Source organism: Trichosurus vulpecula, chromosome 9, assembly GCF_011100635.1.
Source record: "Trichosurus vulpecula isolate mTriVul1 chromosome 9, mTriVul1.pri, whole genome shotgun sequence".
NCBI classification, from domain to species: Eukaryota; Metazoa; Chordata; class Mammalia; order Diprotodontia; family Phalangeridae; genus Trichosurus; species Trichosurus vulpecula.
The window spans coordinates 145,199,121-145,219,793 of NC_050581.1; the positions used below are offsets into that span (position 1 = coordinate 145,199,121).

Below are 20,673 nucleotides of genomic sequence, written 5' to 3' on the forward strand. Positions count from 1 at the left end.
GGGTGAGTGATGCTTGGCTACAAGACAAATAAATACTGATTTTATTATTTTACCCTTAGGAAAAAAGTTAAATACTTTGTGTCTTAGCGTCAACCAGTGTTTTAATCAGCAAAAAAGTGTGTCTGATTGATTAAGTAATAACACTGGGTAGAGTGATGGATTTACAGGCAGAGCTGGTTTCACATCCAATCTGGGTCACTCACTGGCTGTGTGACCATGGGCAAATCAGTTAACCTCTCTGAGCCTCAGCTTCCACATCTGTAAAATGGGGGTAATAATATCTGTAGCACCTCAAAAAGACATTGTGAGGCCCAAATGAGCTAATGTAGGTAAAACACTTTGCAAATCCTAAAGCCTGTATAAATGCTATTATTATAATCGTCATCATCATCATTATTATGTTGGCTTCTTTGCATGTTGTTTCTTTATATGTGAAGTAGCAATTATAATATCTGCCCTGCCTACCTCACAGGGATCAATCAAATGAGGTAATGCTTGTGAAAGCTTTAAAGCTCTATAAGGAATACTTGTAAACATCCAGCTGAGGACCTTTGTGAGTAGTATTGAAAGGTGGAACACAGGAGGCTGGGCTTGGCTGCACTAGGAGGATACCGTATCACTGAAGGGCAGGACAAAGGGGGAGAGAAACAGGAGGAGGAGGAGAGGGGAGACAGAGACAGAGACACATAGGGAGACTGAATGAGAGAGAGACAGAGAAAGAGAGAGAGAATGAGAGAGAGAAAGTGAAAGGGGGGAGGGAGGGAGAGAGAAACAGAGAGAGAGAGACAGATAGACATACAGAGGGAGAGACAGAGACACACAGAGAGAAAGAGAAAGAATAAGAAACAGCGAAAAGGAAGACACAGACAGACAGAGAGAGACAGAGACAGACAAAGAGACACAGAGAGACAGAGAGAAATAGAGACACAAAGAGAGAATGAGAAAAACAGTGAAAGGGGGGATGGAGAGGGTGAGGGAGAGGGGGGGGGAGAGAGAGAGAGAGAGAGAGAGGGAGAGAGAGAGAGAGAGAGAGAGAGAGAGAGAGAGAGAGAGAGAGAGAGAGAGAGAGAGAAACTTGGTCATTTTCTAATTCATGGGAAACCTTTATTATGCCAGGATTGTAAATAACCTGTTTAGTATTTGCATCTTATTACCCTAAATGATTTTAAGTTCTGTGCCAGGCAGATATCAGTAAATATTTGCTGAATAATGAATGCACATGTAATGTATGCCATTCCTCCTCTGACTGATGGGTCAACCTCTTGCCTGGAAAACTTTATTCTGGTCTTGCTACTCTTTTAAGATTAAGTAAAAAAAATAATATCAGAGAAACAAAGATCTGCCAACCAAAAATGCAGAATGAAAATTGGCTAAAATGATAAGGTAGGATAAAAAAGAAACAGTGTTTTCTGGCCAATGAAGTTTAAAGTGAACCATACTGGTATTTCCACAAATCTCCCTGTGCTCCTCTAGATCCTCAAGTGTGGCCCTTTGACTGAATCCAAACTTCACAGAGTAAAACTTGGACTCAGTTCAGGGACCATGTGGCTTTGAGGCCACAGGCTCCCCACCTCTGAACTACACCAATGATTGCTTGTGGTATGGAGGGAACTCTAGGTTCTCAAACCCTACGCCAGAGTCACAGGATAAAATCTGGAAGGTTCTGAAAAGGCTCCAGTGACCACTGTGTGGATGAACTGTGAGCTGAAGGCCAGTGTAGCTGAGTTCAGAGAGGATCATTCCCGTGCATTGATGACATTAGTCAGCTGCTTCTGAAACCGGCAACAGACATGGAAGAATTGCTCTCTGCCTTGCTGGAAGTAGTTTTTCTTTTCATTAGTATAGAATCCCCCCTTTCACTGTTTCTCTCATTCTCCCTTTGTGTCTCTGTTTCTCTCTCTCTCTCTCTCTGTCTGTGTCTCTGTGTCTCTTTGTCTCTGTCTCTGTCTGTCTGTCTGTCTGTGTCTTCCTTTTCACTGTTTCTTATTCTTTCTCTTTCTCTCTGTGTGTCTCTGTCTCTCCCTCTGTATCTCTGTCTGTCTCTCTGTCTCTCTCTGTTTCTCTCTCCCTCCCTCCCCCCTTTCACTTTCTCTCTCTCATTCTCTCTCTCTTTCTCTGTCTCTCTCTCATTCAGTCTCCCTATGTGTCTCTGTCTCTGTCTCCCCTCCCCTCTTCCTCCTGTTTCTCTCCCCCTTTGTCCTATACTAAATATTAATAATAATAATAGCTATTTAACATTTATATAGCACTCACTACATACATGTATGTATATACCACATATTTAAATAGCACTTACTATATAATAATAATAATAGCCAACATTTATCTAGTGCTGGCATTCTTCTAAGCACTTTACAATTATTACTTCCTTTGATCCATAAACAACTCTGGGAGGTGAGGGCTGTTATCTCCATTTTATAGATGAGGGAACTGAGGCATACAGATACTAAGCAACTTGTTCAGGGTCTCACAGCTAAGAACCATCTGAGGCTGGATTTGGACTCGGGTCTTTCTGACTCCAAGCCCAGTGCTCTATCCACTGTGCCACCTAGCCGCCCTTAGAAACAATCAGTTTTAGTTAAAAAAGAAAATCAAATTCATAAAAAAACTAATGCTATGATCTAAGCACATGACTGGAAGCCTAAGGAATGTATAAACCATATTTTGGGTATGCCCCATGTTATCTATTCCAAGAAACGACGATTTAAACAAATTTGCAAATTGTAATGCTTTCACCATCAGGTACGCACCGATAGATCTCTACATTCTTGTTCTTTTGCCTAGATAATTTCGAGGCACTGGCTTCCCCTGCCACAATGATGTCATTGTTTTCCATAACGACCCCGGTACACACAGTTCCTAAGCCTTCTCCATACTTCGGAGAAGAGAGGAAGTAAGTCTTCCGTGTTGTGGGAGCATAGCAAAAGCTAGCATCTCCATAGCTGCCGTGCCTCGATCTGATCCCTGTGGAATTGTTGCCAATACACAGTAGAAGACTAGTGGTCTCCATTCCATAACGGAGATTTAGAGAATGCTGTTTGGATTTCTTGATGGCATCTAAAGCACCCTGGATGAGATCGATGCAATCTGAGTTACATAGAAGCACTGTGTTCCTTTTCAATGCTTCTCTTAAAAAAGAAGGATTCACAAGTCCCAGTCTCACTTGTTTCAAAAGTTCAACAAGGGACTCCAGGCGCGATTCTCGGTTATGGTTTACCCATCTCAAAACCAAGTCCAGAATACTCTCCTCTCGGGAAATATTAAGATCATCTGATTTAATAAGCCCCATCAGTTGGTCCACATTGATTTCTAGAATTTCTTCATGTAAGCTTGCCTCAGCAAAGTGCTGATATAAATATTTCTTGGCTTGATCAGACAGATCTTCTGCCCCAATATGTTTGGCAAAATAATAAATTCCTACGCAATTGGAGGCATCCATGTGGTCCATCATATATTTTTGGCACATGGTGAAGACTTCATCCATTTGCATAAAGTAGGCAGCGACAGCTACAGTCTGTACATTAGAATTATTGATGTCCAAATCCACATTGTACATATAGTTTAAGATGATAGATACACTCTCTGCTGTGATATCATAGAGTATGACTTCCCTCTGAGCACATTCGAGCAAACCGCAGGTGAACATGGCTTTGAAATAAGGGCTAAAGGCGGCCAGAATTAGCCGGTGGCAGGGAAATTTCTCCCCTTCTGCTATGAGCACCACATCTATCATTTCTGCTAATTCTTTCATGTTCTTAATTTTGCTTAGTAACGTCAAGCTATGTTGCTGTTTTTCTTTTCCCACAATCTTGCTCTCCATGATACATGCCATACTTCTAAAGAGAGTCTTCTTTGAATTTAGTTTGATTTCCGAGGGGCTATTTGCATGTTTAATTGCTCACAAGGCAGCAGAGATGCCACAAAGCGTTCCTGGGGATAGGAAAAAGCACAATTTTCTTATGAGAAAAAAACATCTTCTATAATTGAATGTTAATGCCAAATCTAGTTATCGTAAAGGATTCCAAGGGCAGGCTGCACATAAGGGCTATTTGTTCTGACCTATGAGGAATAGTTTTATTCTTAATTGAACTGATTTGGTTTGTCATGTTTTGTTTCATTCTGGGTTCTGATGCTCAAGCAAATTAATTCTAATTTTCTATTTGTTTGATACAGACTCACAGAATGCCAGAGTCTTTAGAGACTTTAGAGACCTACTACAGATCTATGGGACCTAGGTGGTGCAGTAGATAAACCACCCAACCTGGGGTCAGGAAGACCTGAGTTCAAATGTGGCCTCAGATATTTCCTAGCTGTGTGACCCTGGGTAAGTCACTTCACCCTGTTTGCCTCAGTTTCCTCATCTGTAAAATGAGCTGGAGAAGGATATGGCAAACCATTCCAGTCTCTTTGCCAAGAAAACCCCCAATGGGGTCACAAAGAGTCAGACACGACTGAAACAAGTAGACATCAGCAACAAACACTTGTGGCCCTGAATGGCAACGTAAGAATTCGAACTTCGGTCTCCTGATTTGCAGTCACGCACTTTCCATCACCCTATCCTTTTTTCACTCTAGCTCTTAAACTAGGATGTGAAATACATGTATCTTCTAAATCTCATCTTTTCTCCCTGATGAAAAGAAATAATTACTCTATTCCTCTGAGACCCGCTGTACTCCCTAGTCCTCAGAGATGCAGTTCCTGGCCCTCATATCTGCACACATTCTGAACGTCCCCTTTTCATCAAACAATTCTGTTGGGCAGATGCTTAGATAATTTGTTTAGATAAACTCTCTTAGGCCACGATCATATTTTGCACACAATTCCATATCGGCTTTAGAGAACTTGGATGATATTTATACATGCTTTCCGCTAGATCTCAAAATGAATATTTACAGTTTGCAAATGTTTACAACGGGAATTATGATGAAGTGATAACATAATACTTAAACCATCATAGACTTGGCTAACATAAATATTACTCCATTTGCATAGTCCTGCCCTGACTAAAAAAAATCACCATTTCTTATGTATGATGTTGTATCATTTCAGTCATGTCTGACTCTTCATGACCCCATTTGGGGTTTTCTTGGCGGAGATAATGGAGTGGTTTGCCATTTTCTTCCCCGTCTCATTTTATAGATGAGGAAACTGAGGCAAACAGGGTGAAGTGACTTGTCTCAGCGTCACACAGCTAGTAGGTATCTGAGGCCAGATTTGAACTCATGAAGATGAGTCTTCCTAATTCCAACTCTATCCACTATGCTGCCCCATATAAAGTGGTACTTTTCTTGAAATCCATATTCCTGAAACCTAGAAAAGGCAGCCAAGGCAACCTTGTGTTTCCAGATCTGAACTAAGGGAGAGGAAGAGAAGCAGGTACAGTATTAGAAACTTAGGTAGCTCAGAAATGTGGATCATGAGTATTGCTTCTGATCTTAGACTAATGCACCACAGAGAAAATAATTCAGGCCTTGAATTGGGCTGGACTATTGCATTTCAAATGTGAGGCAGGCATAAATCTATGTATCTCTATCTCTATCTATCTGTCTGTCTGTCTGCCTGCCTGTCTGCCTGTCTATTTAATCTGTCTGTCTGTCTATCTATCCATCTATCTATATCCTCTACTAGTTACTCTTCTAAAATACCATCTCCCCTAGTTAATTACATTTCATTTCTTCTTACTCAACTCAACTCGTCATTCAGGAAGCCTAGTGGATAGAGCACTGGACTTGCAGGTTGGGAAGACTTGAGTGCAGATCTTGCCACAGACACTTACTAGCTGGATGACCCTAGGCAAACCCTTTAACCTCTCTCAAGTCTCACTTTGCTCATCTGTAAAAGGGGAAGATAATGATTACACCCTATCTTTCAAGGTTGCTTTGAAGATAAAATGAAAACATTTTAAAATGCTTTGTAAACCTGAGTGCTTTATAAATGCTGTCTGTCATTACTCATTGTGAATCCCTTCTCGACTCCTTGCAGTGTGTCCCACTATAACCACTCAACTGAAACTGCTCTTTCCAAGGCTGCCAGTGTTCCAATGGCTAAACCTAAAGTTCTGTTCTCAGTGGTCATCCTCCTTAACCTCTTGGTAGCATTTGGCATTCTTGATCAAAACTCCTCCTCCAGAATACTCCCTCTTCCTTGGGTTTTCATGACACTGCACTCTCTCTCTCTCTCTCTCTCTCTCTCTCTCTCTCTCTCTGTCTCTCTGTCTCTCTCTCTCTCTCTGTCTCTCTCTCTCTCTGTCTCTCTGTCTCTCTCTCCCCGCCACCATCCCCCCTTTTCTCTCCCCTCTCCCCATCTCATTCTCTCTGCCTCTTTGTCTCTTTTCCCTCTCCTCCCCCCCTCTCTCTTCTGTTTTTCTTTCTTTCTGTCTCTAACTCTATCTGTCTATCTCTTTTTGTCTGACCCATCTGGCTAATCTTGTGCTGGGTCATTATCCACAGCCTGCCTTCTCACTGTAGGGGATTCTTGCCTGATCTCTCCAGAGCCTCTTCTCTTTTCTCCCTTCTCTCTTTTTGTGATTTCATCCGTGCCTATGGATTCAGTTATTATCTTTACGCAGATGACTCCCGGATCTTTATATCCAGCCCTCTCCTCCCCTAAGACCAGGAGAATTATCGACAGTTCTACCAGACATCTTGGAGTCCGTGTCACTGCAGGCATCTCAACCTCTTTGTGTCCAAAAACCAGAGCTCACTGTTGTTTCCCCTAAACACACCCTTCTTCCTTACATTCCTATTTCTGTTGAGGGTATCACACTTTTCCAGTCTTTCATATTTCATGTTTCTGTCCATTCTTGCAGAGTCATCCTCAGCTTTTCATTTTGCCCTCTCTCCCTGTCATATTTTCCCAAACTTGCCGTGTCTTGTGAGTTCTACCACGACAATACCTCTCGAATCCAACCCCTTCATTCTACCCATCCCCTCTCACCTGTACAGGGAGGCAGCAGCCTCGCCGCACATTCTGTTTCTTCCAACTCCAACTCATCTTCCATACAAATGCCAAAATACCCTTTCACAGTGTCATTCCCTTAGCTCATAATTATTCAGGGGCTCCCCATTACCTTTGAACCTCTTCCATTTGACACTGAAAAAGCCCTTTGTGCTCTGGCATCAGCTTCCAGCTTGGCATGCTGAAAGGGTCACTGACTCAAGTTCAGATCCCTTCCTCTGATGCTTATCACATGTGTGACTGTAGGCAAACCACTTAACTTCCTGAGAGCTCTATCTCCTCTAAAACAGGGTTGGGCTGGATGGGTTCTGAGCTTCATTTCAGCTCTGCATACAGGACCCTATGCTGCTGCCCTTCCAAATGGTCCACACTGTTCCCATTCACATGCTCAACATTCGGGACAAACTGGCCTTTTTCTGTTTCCTGAATTCAGCACCATCTTCCACCATCATCTCTTTCCATAGGTGGTCCCCTCATAGCTGAAATGCGATTGCCCCCATACCCTATGTAAGTTCCTGAAGGCAGGATGTGGTCAGTTTGGTTTGCATCCCCCGAACCTAGCAGTGCCTTGCATCATATATATGCATGCACACATACATACATATAACACATTTGTACATACACGTGTACATGTATATGTATATGTGTGTGTATACATGCACACACACAGTCAGACAGGACTGAAATTACTGAACAATGAGTTGTTTCAGCTGTGTCCAACTCTTTGTGACCTCATTTGGGTTTTTTTTGGCAAAGGTATTGGAGTGTTTTTGCCATTTCCTTCTCCAGCCCATCTTACAGATGAGGAAACTGAAGCACATAAAGTTAAGAGACTTGCCCAGGGTCACACAGCTAGTAAGTGTCTGAGGCTGGATTTGAACTCAGGAAAATGAGTCTTCCTGACTCCAGGCCCAGCGCTCTATCCACTTTGTCACCTAGTTGCCCCACATATAGTATATGCATGCACAAGTGCATGCACACATATATACATACGTGTACACATACACGTATGTATACATACACCTTATTTTTTAATACACATATGAAACACGTCATGGCCTGGAATGTGTTTCCATTGGTGTACTGAGATCCAGAAGCAATTCCCTTTAGGGTACAGGATCTAGATGAGAGGGAGCCTGGTTCATTCTGAGATTGATCTGTGACTCTTCCAGATCCCTAGACAGATGAGGAAATTGGATCCAATCTACTCACTTGCTCATTGACTCACTCACTCACTTACTCACATATATATATGTGTGTGTGTGTGTGTGTGTGTATGTAATGTATATAAACACATACGCACACAATACTTGTCTTTGGCAAATATGTTCTATATAAAACATCTTAAAGTAAATTGTGTACTTGGACGTACCCCAAAAGCCAAAACATTTGTTCCAATAGAACTAACTTTCAAAACAGAAATAATTGCTTCCCCCACTGTGTAGAAATGTTTGTGGTTGCATTTTTTTAATGGTCGAACATTTGTATACATATTCCCAAAGGCTTCCATTCCTCAAAGCTTTCCCATTTTACTGAGAATTTATGGATCACAGTGCTTTACTGCTGGAAGCTCTTATCAACTAAGTCTGTAGTCAAGACACCCACAGGTTTTAAAATGTACCTGGCAGTGCCTTGCTCATAGCAGGCACTGAATAAATACTGTTGAATCAGAGAATTTAAAATGTTTGACTAGTAAAAGCTGAGAGGCAATCAAGGCATAGTGGAAGCATACTGGACTAGTGATCGGGTCTCAGCTTCTAGGCCTGGCTCTTCCACCGGCCATGTGACTTTGTATATGTCACTCCATTCCTGGAAACTTCATTTTTCTCATCTGTAAGATGGGGAGCTGGATCTAGAGTCGAGTTTTCCATCTATGAGCCGATGGCTGGGCATTGCTCCACAGTAAATCTTGACTCATTACAAATTTTATACTGTTAAAAAGTCCTTACTTCTTAAATCTGTAAACTTTAAAAACTGGCTTATCCCAGCATCTCTCTCCTTCAGCTTCTTCCTCCTCTCAGATTCTTAGTCCCTGGACTCTGAAGGGCTGCCCAGTGCTTCTCTACAGAGAACTTAGATATTTAACTGGTCAAAAATATAGCCTGGGTCAGGTCACACAGGCCTAGGTGATAACTAAGGATAGCTGTATAAGTCCCTGGGTATACATACTAGTCCACAGGTACCCTCTCGGTATTCCTGACTATACTCAGTGTATACCTGCATAGTCTAGAAAATGCACATATTTACACACTATTTTAAAGTATAGACAAAGCACAGGAGAATGATAGCTAGAGAATTTTTCTTTTGATGAGGACAGTAAGGGAATTACTCCTTTCAGCAGCAATATATAGCTAGATAACTACCTTCAATGACAGTCATTTTCTGCTTCAATTTATAGAGTACTAAACTTGGGCATTCATATTAACAATACAGTTAATAACAGAAAATAAGTAAAAATGTAAATTGCAAAGTTAAACATAAATCAAAAGAATGAAATCTAATTGCCTGCAGTGTCACCAGAAATCCAAAATGTTGTTATAGCTACGTTCGCTATTTTCATTTTTAGTTTTGATAAATGGATTCAATTACAAATTTCCAATGAATAGTACTTCAAATTGGAGCAAAATTGTTGATTTATTTCCAGTGCTGATGTTTTGCTTTTCAAATAGTTTATTTTTATAATTCTCAATCTCTAAACAATTTTTTAATGGTACAAAGCCTTCCACATAATAATGGCTGCATGTATAACATACCTACCCTTCCTAATTAAAAGTCAGAATAATACTAGAATTAGAATTTAAAGCTTTGGGAACTCTTTTTTGCATTTTATTATTTTTTTGCTGTGGACCTGTGTGTTCATTGGTATAGGGACTTTCTGTTGAAGGAACTCCCTTAATCAATGAAATCAGCAACTCTTTTATAACTTTGGGTCCCTGAGTTACCTGGCTCACTGAGGTTTAAGTGACCTTTCTGGTGTCGTGTGGCCAGTGTATGTCAAAGGCAGAACTCCATCTCAGGTTTTCTTAACTCTCACTCTATCGCCCTACCCACAATGGTATGCTGCCTTTCATGTCTGACTTATGTACTATATGTTTAAAAATAATATTACATATAAAACAATTTGGATTACGTATAAATTATATACATATAAAATTACATATAAAAAAATTTTTATCTTTTTTTTCAAATTTTGAGTTCAAATTTTCTCCCTCCTTCCTTCCCCTCCTCCCTCCGTGAGACAGTAAGCAATCTGATACAGGTTATACCAGGGTTGGGGAACCTGCGGCTTCAAAGCCTGGCTAGGTATGCAATCATGTAAAACATATTTCCATATTATACTATACATTTTAAAAAAAGGAATTTTCAACCTTAATGCACAAGTAGGTCTCCAATTTATGAATAATTTATCTAGTGATTAGGAGACATGGGTTCTAGTCCTGATTCTGCTTTAATTACATGACTTTGTACAAGTCATTCCATCCCTAGAGGCCTCACTTTTCTCATCTGTAAAATGAGGAGCTTGGTCTGGAGCCACATCTTCCAGATTGTTAGACGATGGCCAGGCACTCTCCATAACAAAATTGTCAAATATCCCCTTTCTGTAGATGACTCTCAGATCTACGTGTTCAGCCCTCCCCTCTCTTCTGAACTCTATCTCCTCAGCCCTCCCTCACTCAAATCAAAGTCAAATGCAAGTCATGTCATCATTTCCCTTCGAGAATGAAGGACAAACACAACAACAATCTCCTATCTCATCTCCTGTCTATCCTATCTAACAGCCAACTCTATCTGCAACTCCATCAAACTGTATGTCCCAGAGGAATCTTAGACTCCTGTCAAAAACCCAAAGCAAGACTTTCCTCCCAAGCCCTCCTCCTTCCTAATTTCCCTGTTACTAGCCAGTGTACAACCATCCTCCCAGTCACTTGGGCTCCAAATGGAGGCATCATTCTCAGCTCCTTACTCTGTCCCACCTGACAAATATATATCCAATCAGTCGGCAGATGCTCTCATTTCTACCCTCCACATTTCTTCTCTGACATTGCTGCCATCCTGGTGCAGGCCCTTATCACTGCATGTCTGAACCACTGCCATAGCCTGGTTGTTCTCCTTGCCCTATGTGTCTCTCCACTTTAACCCACCCTCCACTCACCTGTTAAATAGATCTTCCTAAAGTTTTGTCTATATCACCCCATTTATTTAATTATTTATTCAATAAAGTTCAGAACCTCCCTATTACGTCCAAGATCAAATGTAAAACCCTCTGGTTTTCAATGCCCTCCATGACCTGGCCCCTTCCTATATTCCCAGTCTTCTTATACCTTTTTCCCCAATACATTCTCTTTGATCCAGTGACACTGACCTCCTGACTCTTAAGCCTTTTCAGTGGCTGCTCCTCCATGTCCGGAACTTTCCCTTGCCATCTCTGTCTCCTAGTTTCCCCAGGCTTCCTCTAGGTCTCAGCTAAAGTCCTACTTTCTGCAAGGAGTCTTTTCCAATCTTCCTCCCCTCTGAATTATCCCCCTTCCCCAATTTGTCCTCTATATGTTGTTTATACATATTGTTTTCCCTATCAGACTGTGAACTCTTAGAAAGCAGGGCCTTTTGTTTTGGAGGGTTATTTTTTTTTGCCTTTTTTGTCCCTCCAGTGCCTTGCACATAGTAGGTACTTTTCATAAGTGCTAGTTGACTGACTGTAACTAGGCTCCCCTGAAGTTATTTGAATTTGCACTGCATATTCATTGGGCTGGAACTAATTACCATATTTTACATAATTATAACTTAAAATAGTGTGAATTCAAATACAATTGACCACTTCAGGGGATTCATTATTCCCACTCATCTGGATTTAGCTGTATAAAAAATGCCAGTACATCTCATTAATGGGGAGAGAAGAAGAGGTCAAGGTGGGGGGTGGGGAAACTGCCCTCTAGCTTTACCTTGCTCCAATTAACTCCAGCTCTGCCTCAGCCCTCAACCAGGGCCTCCATTTGCTGATTTTCCAGAAAGCAGATCTATTTTTTCCATTGACAGTGATTTTAATTTTTCCTTTGAAAGTCACCATTAGGCTCCATTTAGTCATATCATAGTTCGATTACTTCAATACTTTGAAATGTCATGGGCATGACATTGGCATGATATTAGCATGAAATGTCATTGGCGCAGCCATTCCCTTCACTGATGTAGGACCATGACCCCTCTTTGATGGTAGATGGTCTTGAGGGTAGATGAGGCTGAAACATTAATTACCCTGAAGCCAGTGGTGGTGAACATCTTCAGATTGCACTGGATTGGCTGAAAACAGACTAAAAGTCATCACTGGGCTTGTGGCCAACGGGTAGGCCCTACCAAGCTTGCATTCCACTGGCACAGCCTCGGAGGAGTCAGAGTAACTGCGTATTTGAGTGGGAGGAAGTTAGAGCATCATTGGCTAGAGCAGGGTTTATAGTGCATAACCACTGCTTACAGCATGGGTCCTATGGGACAAGGTGGCCCTAGTCAAACAACTGGAATGGTTTAGAACACAGTGCATTCGTGTTGACTTTACCTGGGAATTCAAAGTTTTCAACAGCCTTGTTATTTCTTTTTAATCAATGTTACCATCCTATTGCCTCCTCAAATACAATGGCACAGGACAACCATTTGTTTACTTTTTTAGGTCTGCATTATGTAGGATTAGATCTCTGTCACTGGTGATCTTTACCATATATGGAAGTCACGGTCAGTGCTTCAGGTGGCTGCCTTCCTGTCTCAGTACTACAGGTGGTGCAGTGTACAGAGCATCGGACCTGGAGTTAGGAAGGCCTGAGTTCAGATCCATCCTCAGACACTTAAATAGCTGTGTTACCCTGGGCAGGTCATTTAACCTCTGCTGGCCTCAGTTTCCTCATCTGTAAATTGGGGATAAGTATATCTCCTAGGGTTGTTGTGATTCTCAAAATGAGATATTTGTAAAGTGATTAGCATAGCGCCTAGAAGATAATAAGCGCTTAATAAATACTTGTTCCCTTCCCTTTCCCTCCCCCCTATTATGTTCATAGTCTGTGTTGACACTTTCTTCTGTTGACATTGAGGTTACAAAGATAAAAATGATTCAGTCTCTGTCCTCGAGGATCTTATATGGGGAAGACAACATGTACAGACATAAGTGGATGCATTAATACAGGATGTCCTAAGCCCCAGTTTTAAGCTATTAAAGCTGAAAACTCCACTAAGACTTTGGGAACACCTTGTATATACAAGGAAAATAATAAAAGGCAATTTGTGGGAGGCAGGGGAGGATCTACCTGTTGTTGTTCAGTTATGTCTGACTCTTTGTGACCCCATTTGGGGTTTTCTTGGCAGAGATACTGGAATGGTTTGCCATTTCCTTCTCCAGCTCATTTTACAGATGAGGAAACTGAGGCAAACAGGGGTAAATGACTTGCCCAGGGTCACACAGCTAGTAAGTGTCTGAAGCTGCATCAGAACTCAGGAAGATGAGTTTTCCTGACTTCAGGCCTGGCACTTTGTGTGCTATGGCACCACCTAACTGCCCTTTCTAGCTGCTATGGGGATTAGGAAAGACCCCTTGTAGCGGTCAGTGATTAAACTGAGCTTCAAAGGAAGCCAAAGATCCCAAGAGGGAAGAAGATGAGCAGGAAATGACTTACAGGTGTGGGTGGCAGTTGGTCAACGGACATTTATTAAATGCTTCCTATGTGTCAGGCTCTGTGCTGAGCACTAGAGATATAAAGTAAGGCAAAAACAGTCCTTGCAGATGAGTATACATTCTAATGGAGGAAATAACTTAGTAGATACAAGAATTATACAGGATGGGCAGGAGATTGACAGGAGAGAGCACTGGTAGCTGGGAGGGGACGAGGAGGGGGGCAGGAAAAGGTCTCTGGCAGAAGGTGGGATATGAGCTGAATCTTGAAGGAAGCTGAGGGAACCAATAGGAAGAACTGAGAATGGCCCCAAAGTGGTGGGGCCTGGGTGACAGGGAGGATGATGGTGTCCTCAAACAAAAAAAGCAAAGTTGGGAAGAGGGTAAGGTTTGGGGAAAAGATGATGAGTTTGAGATGATTATGGGACATCTAGTTCAAGACATCTAAGTAGTGGTCTTAAAAATGAGCTCAGAAGAGAAACCAGGACTCAATATAAAGATCTGAGAATCTGCATATAGATAATAATTGAGTCCACGGGAGCGAATTCGATTGACAAGTGAGAGAACAGAGTGAAAAGAGAGGAGGGCCTAGGACAGAGTCTTGGGGGACAACCATAGTTAGTAGATGTGATCCTCATGAAGAGCAAAGGCATCTGAGAAGAAGCAGATAGATGGGAAAGAGAACTGAGTGCACTGTCCTGAAGTCTCAGAGAGGAGAATCTTCGGTGGAGGTTATCATAAGTGTTGAATGTTGCAAAGAGATGAAGGATGAGGTGTGAGGAAAGGACATTAGATTTAGTAAACTAAGAAATCATTGGCAACTGGAGATGGAAGTTTCAATTGAATGGTGTGGTTAGAAACCAGACTACAGAGGGTTTAATAATAATAAAAGCTAATATTTATACAGTGCTTATTATGTGCCAGGCACTATACTTACCTCATATGATTCTAACAACACCCTCACAATTAAATGGTGTGGTTAGAAACCAGACTACAGAGGGTTTAATAATAATAAAAGCTAATATTTATACAGTGCTTATTATGTGCCAGGCACTATACTTACCTCATATGATTCTAACAACACCCTCACAATTAAAAGGTGTGGTTAGAAACCAGACTATAGAGGGTTTAATAATAATAAAAGCTAATATTTATATAGTGCTTACCTCATATGATTCTCACAACACCCTGGGAGGTAGACACTCTTATTATCCCTGATTTTACAGATAAGAAAACTGAGGCAAGCAGAGGTTAAGATCATATAGCTAGTCAGTGTCGGAGGCTGGATTTGAACTTGGCTCTTCTTGACTCTAGCCCTGGTGCTCTATCCACTATGCTAGAAGAGGAATTGGAGGTACCAAGTGAGAAGGCCTTCTCAAGGAGTTCGGCTGTAGAAGGAAGGAGAGCACAGTACAGAATGTCCAAATGTATGGAAACAGGTGATAGAATATCACATGGGAAGGGCAGGTGAGCAGCACTGTGGTGTATGTGAGGGGAATACCATATAATACACCTAGAAAGAAAGGCTCACCAGAACCCTAACCTTAGAGTTCATATGGACTCCCCAAATTCATTCTCATCCCCCTTCAGATTCTGCCTCCACCATAAACTAAGTCTCTGATCTGTCAGGCATAATGCTAGACTCAGAGTCAGGAAGGCCTGAGTTTGAATTTTTCCTGATACTTATAGTTTGGTAACAGTAGGTCATCCCTTAACTTAATTCCTCAGAGTCTATTTCCTCATTGGCAAAATGGAGATGATGACACTTCTATTAACCCATCTCTCAGGGCTGTTGTGAAGCTTAAATGAGATAAGGTGCTTGGCAAACTTGAAAAGTGCCGTATAAATGTCAATTATAAAGCTACACATTTTGCCCTTGTTCTCCATCGAGGACCGATATGCTGAACATTGTCTTGTAGCTGCCATCTTGCTCTTCTCTTATCGTGGCAAATAACAAAATCTCCTAGCCCTAAGTGACTTTATGACCCTTCATACCCCAAGCCCAATTAACTACCTTAACACAAATAATATTGTCACCACATTGGTTTGCATTTTATGGTGTTTTTCCAAGTACTTTCCGGTGTATCGTATCTCATCTGATCCTTACAGCAACCTGTTGTGCATTGATATTATCATCCTTGCCTTATACATGATGAAACTAGACAAGGAGAGTATGCTTACTCAGTGGCAGTGCCCAATCTAGAACTCAGGGGACCTGACTCCCAGACCACTCCTGCCTTGTACTTCTCTCACTCCCTTTTATATCTCAGTTATTTGTCTTTTCCCTCTTTAGACTGTAATCTCCTGGAAAGTAGAACCTGTTTTCCTTTGGTATCCCCTGCTACCTACCACCATGCCTAGTACATGTTTTTAGAGGGGGAGAGGAACAACTTTGTGATTTCATCAGCGTGGGAAACTCCATATATAGATTTTCTATTCACTAATTCAGACCCCTCATGAATGTACCCAAAGTTCTGTACTGGGCCTTCTTCTCTTCTCTCCTTATATCCATTCTCTTGGCAATTTCCTCAATTTCCATAGCTTTGTTAACATCTCTACCAGATGACCCCAGCCTGCATTTTAATTCTGAGCTCCAGTCCCCGAGTCTCCAACTCTCTGCTATTCCCCTCCAGTTAGATATCCCATAGTCACATCAAATGCAACAAGTCCATCATCTACACCCTCACACTGTCCTATTAACAACAAGGACACTACCCTCCTTCTAGTCACCCAGGTTTAGCATCATCCCTAGTTCCTTATTTTTCCTCACCCCATGTATCCAATCAGTCGCCAGATCTTGTCATCTCTACCTACACAACATTTCTCACATTTATTTCCTTCTCTCACGTTACACAGCCACCATCCTACTTGAGGCTTTCCGTCATCTCTCACCTGGGCTTTTGCAATCACCTCCTATTTATCTTCTCATCCCAAGTCTTTCCCCACTCCAATTTATCTTCCCTATAGCTGCCAAAGTGATTTTCCTAAGGACAAATCTGACTGTGTCCCTCCCTTATTCAACAAACTCTAATGGCTCCCTACTATCTCTAGGATCACACATCCTTCTAGTGGGCATTTAAAGTTCTTTACAACATGAGTCTATTCATCCTTTTGGTCTTCTTATGCCTTAGTCCTCTTCATGTACTCTATGGTCCAGCCCTAACAGTCAACTGTTATTCCTCACACATTGTGCTCTATTTTCTGGCTCCCTGCCTTTTCATTGACCATCCTTCCTAGAATGCTCTTCCTCTTCATCTCTACCTCCTGCAAACTTTAGTCTCCTTGTAATCCCTCCCTTTCCATATGTGTTACATATTACTCCTGTTCACACTCTATATGATCCAACCAAATTGGCCTACTCACTTGAAACTCTCACAGGATAACTCATTTTCTGTCTCTATATTTAACATGTATCTCATCTCTTTAATTTTCTCCTCATTTCTTCCTCTTGGTTTCTTCGTGCTTGTTGTTGTTCAGTCATTCATGTTTGACTCTTCATGACTCCACGGACCATAGCACTTCAGGCCTTTTTATCCCCCACTATCTCCCAAAGTCTAATCAGGCTCATGTTCACTGTTTCCACGACACTATCTAGCCATCTCAGCTTCTGCTGTCCCCTTTTCCTCCAGCCTTCAATCTTGCCCAACATCAGGGTCCCTTCCTAGTCTCCTTCACAATTTTGCTCCAGTGCTACCTTCTGCATGAAGCCCTTCCTGGTTCTCCTAGCTCCTAATACCTCCACTGCCCCCAAAGTTACCTTGTCCAAAACAGAATACTTTATCTTTTCCCCCAAACCCATCTCTCTTTCAGTAAACCAATTGCTGTCCTCAAGGAACTCACATTCTAAGGCAGAGATGTTTATACATACAAACACCTATGAAACACATATAAGAGACTTTGTGAAGAGGAGTAATGTGTACTAAGTCTGGAAAAGTAGGGTTTGCATGAAGGCCAGGGATTCCTAGCCCCATTAGGTGAAGTTCATGAGGAAGAAAATTCCAGGCATTGGGGATGGACTAAGAAAAGGCATGGAGGTGAGAGGTGGAGTGTTATGGGTGAGCAAGTGTCCAGTACAGCTGGACTGTACAGTGGGCAGAGGAGATGGGAATATGTGAGAAGGCTACAAAGGGAGGATGGAGTCATGTTGTAAATGCCAATCGGAGGAGTTCATTTATATATTATTTTTCCAACCGGGGGAGTTTAGATTTGATCTCAGAGGTGATGGGAAACCACAAGAGTTTATTAACTGGAAGAGAGGAAGACACAGTAAATCCTATGCTTTAGAAAAGTCATTTTAGTGGCTAGGTGAAGGATGGGGATGAGTGCAAGGGGATGAACTAGGGCCAATTGCAAGAGTCCAAACAAGGGGTGATTAGGTCCTGAAATTAGGTGGTATCTGTAGGAATAAACAGAAAGTGATATATTTGAGAGATGTTGTGGAGATAGAAATGACAAGTATTGGCATCTGATTGAATATGCAGGTTGAGTTGTTGTTGTTTGTCCTTTGTTCTCAAAGAGGACCATGACATCAGGGAAGTGGTACCATGATAGGTTGAGTAGGAATGAGAAGTTGGAAATGACACCAAGTTTTCAAACCTGGGTGGCTGCAACATGTGCTCCTCCCACTTAAGGGTAGTCCAGAAGAAGAGTGAGTTTGAGGGGAAAGATAGTGAGCTTTGATTTGGACTTGCTGGGTTTGAAATGGCTATGGGACATCCAGTTTGAAATATCTAATAGGTGTCTAGGGACTTGGGACCAGAGCTCAGTAGTTCTTCTCTTTCAGTCAGGCTCCTAGAAGAAGCTGTCAACATTCCTGGCCTTCACTTTCCCACCTCTGACATCTCTTACAATCCAGTTTGTCACCACCATGCCACAGAAACTGCTTTCTGAGGTCACCAAAGTTCAACTTACCAGGAAGTCCAGTAACTTTTTCTCAGTCCTTATCTTTCAGGACATCTCTACAGGATGTGACACTGTTGATCCTGTCTTCTTTCTAAATAATCTCTCCTCCTAAGGTGTTTAGGACATTCTTCTGTCAAGGTTCTTTTCCTCCCTTTTGGACTGATGTTTCTTAGTGTCTTATGGAGGATTATTATACATGTCCAGTCTCCTATGTGTGGGTATCTCTCCAGGTTCTGTCCTGGGCCATCTTCTTTTCTCTCTCTGCACCCTCTTTCTTGGTGATGTCCTCAGCTCCTGTGGGTTTAATGATCATCTCTGGGCAGATGACACAAATCTACATATACAATCCTCATCTTTCTCCTAAGTGGTAACATAGAATCTCAGACCGCCTGCTAGACATCTCTACCTAGCTGTTCCACAAGCATCTCAAACTCAGCAGCTAATTATCTTTCCTCTCAAACTCCTCCTTCCCTAATTCTGCTGAGGGTAATACTCATCTCCAGTCTCTCATGTTCAAGACCCTGGAGTTGCCCTCTCACTCATTCTCCAACTTTGATGACCAACTCTAGTAGATTCTACCCCTTCCTGCCTTTGTCCCACCGTGTCTAGTCACAACATAAACAGCCTAGTTCCATCCTCAGCACCTCTTCCTTGGGCTGTTGCAATATCCTCTTAGCTGACCTCCCTGAATCCAGTTAATTTCCTCTTCAATACATTGACCCAACAGTGCCAAACTGATGTTCTTTAAGCACAAGTCTGACTGTGTTCTCTCCCTGCTGAAGAAGCTTCAGGGATTTTTTTCTGATGCCTTTAGGATAAAATGAAATTCCTTGGTTTGGCAGTTTGTAGTCTTCCCAATCTTGGTCTGGCTTCTCTTTTCATTGTGATTACATATTATTCACTCATAGGTTATGTACTCCAGACAAACTAGCCTGGTTATTTCCAATGCCAGACATCCATTTCCTGCCTTTGCACAGGAACCACCACCCATCATACCTAAAGTGTTTTTCCTTCTCACCGTTACCCCTGGGAAAACACCACACACACACACACACACACACACACACACACACACACACACATCCTGTATTTTAAGCACATCCTAGTATTGTCATCTACCAGCCCCTACCTGCCCCCTCAGGATTTCCAGGGCCTTCCATTTGCTTACCACCAAGTTTTCTTTAATATTCCAATGTCTTCCAAGCATCTTATCAGGCAATTTTAAGCTCTTCAAACTACACTGGCACTAAAACGTTAGGGACACTTCTCCCAATTAGAGTGCGAGCTCCTTAGCACATTGTAAGTGGATAATAAATGCATTTTCATTCGCTGGAAGGCTTTGCAAACCCAGGGTCCCATATAAATGTGAGTTGTCATTATTATTATTATTATTAATATAATGCCAAGACATGACTAAATACCTTTCCTGAACGAAGAACTGACTTATTTCAGTCACTGGTGCCTAACAAATTGTTGGCAACTTAGTGAGGCAAAAGAAAAGGGCTCTGGAGCTAGAAGTAGGTTCGAGTCCCCCATCAGCCATGGACTTGGCTGTATAACACTGGGCCAGCCCCTTCCCCTCTCTGGGTCTCAAGCTGCTTCAGGGCAAAGTGAGCAGGTTGGACCAGATGTTGGGTAAGGCCCCGAGTCCCTACCCTTCCCCGATGCACCCCACTCCCCTCCCCCCTCACTCCAGGACCTTGCTCCTCCCCCTCCCTTCCTTTCTCCCTCCCTCCTTCCCTCAGATCTCTACCTTCCGGGGAGCAGGGCGCGGCCCGGGGTGGGCGCTCGCCGGGCAGGGGGCTCAGGGGCAGCTGCAGGAGCCCCGCCTGACACACTCATCCCCAGACAGTCACACTGCCCAATATGGGCCTCCCCGCGGCGGCCAGCAATATAAATAGAAAGGTGGGCGGGGAGGGAATGAGGAGCTGGCTGGTGGAGGGGGTGGGGGGCTGGTGAGGAGGAGGGGGAGGCCGCAGAGGGGGAGGGGAGCGGAGGAAGAGGAGGTGGTGGCAGCAGCGGCGCCCGGGGCTGTGGCTCGTGGAAGGGTTGGGTGCTGAGTGACAGACTGCGGGAGAGGCTGCTTGGCTTGAGAGGAAGGCATCGGCCTCAAAAGCTGTCAAGCCCCGGGTTCAAATCCTCCCTCCGCTACATCCTGGTTGTGT

At 42.6% G+C, this 20,673-nt stretch overlaps 1 protein-coding gene across 2 annotated transcripts in view; it reads right to left on the bottom strand.

The window, feature by feature from the left end:
• The window catches only part of KBTBD12 (kelch repeat and BTB domain containing 12), a 79,610-nt gene extending 59,248 nt beyond the window's left edge, over positions 1 to 20,362 (bottom strand). The window contains exons 1-2 of one of the 2 annotated variants that reach the window (XM_036737560.1): positions 20,262 to 20,362; positions 2,751 to 3,930 (exon numbers count right to left, since the gene is read on the bottom strand). In XM_036737560.1, the coding sequence (XP_036593455.1) occupies positions 2,751 to 3,832 (1,082 nt within the window). In that variant the 5' untranslated portion in view covers positions 3,833 to 3,930; positions 20,262 to 20,362. Of the gene's footprint in view, positions 1 to 2,750; positions 3,931 to 18,517; positions 18,579 to 20,261 lie in introns of those variants that run through there. The other variant, XM_036737559.1, reaches the window with a different exon arrangement.
• Between the last annotated feature and the right edge of the window lie 311 nt (positions 20,363 to 20,673).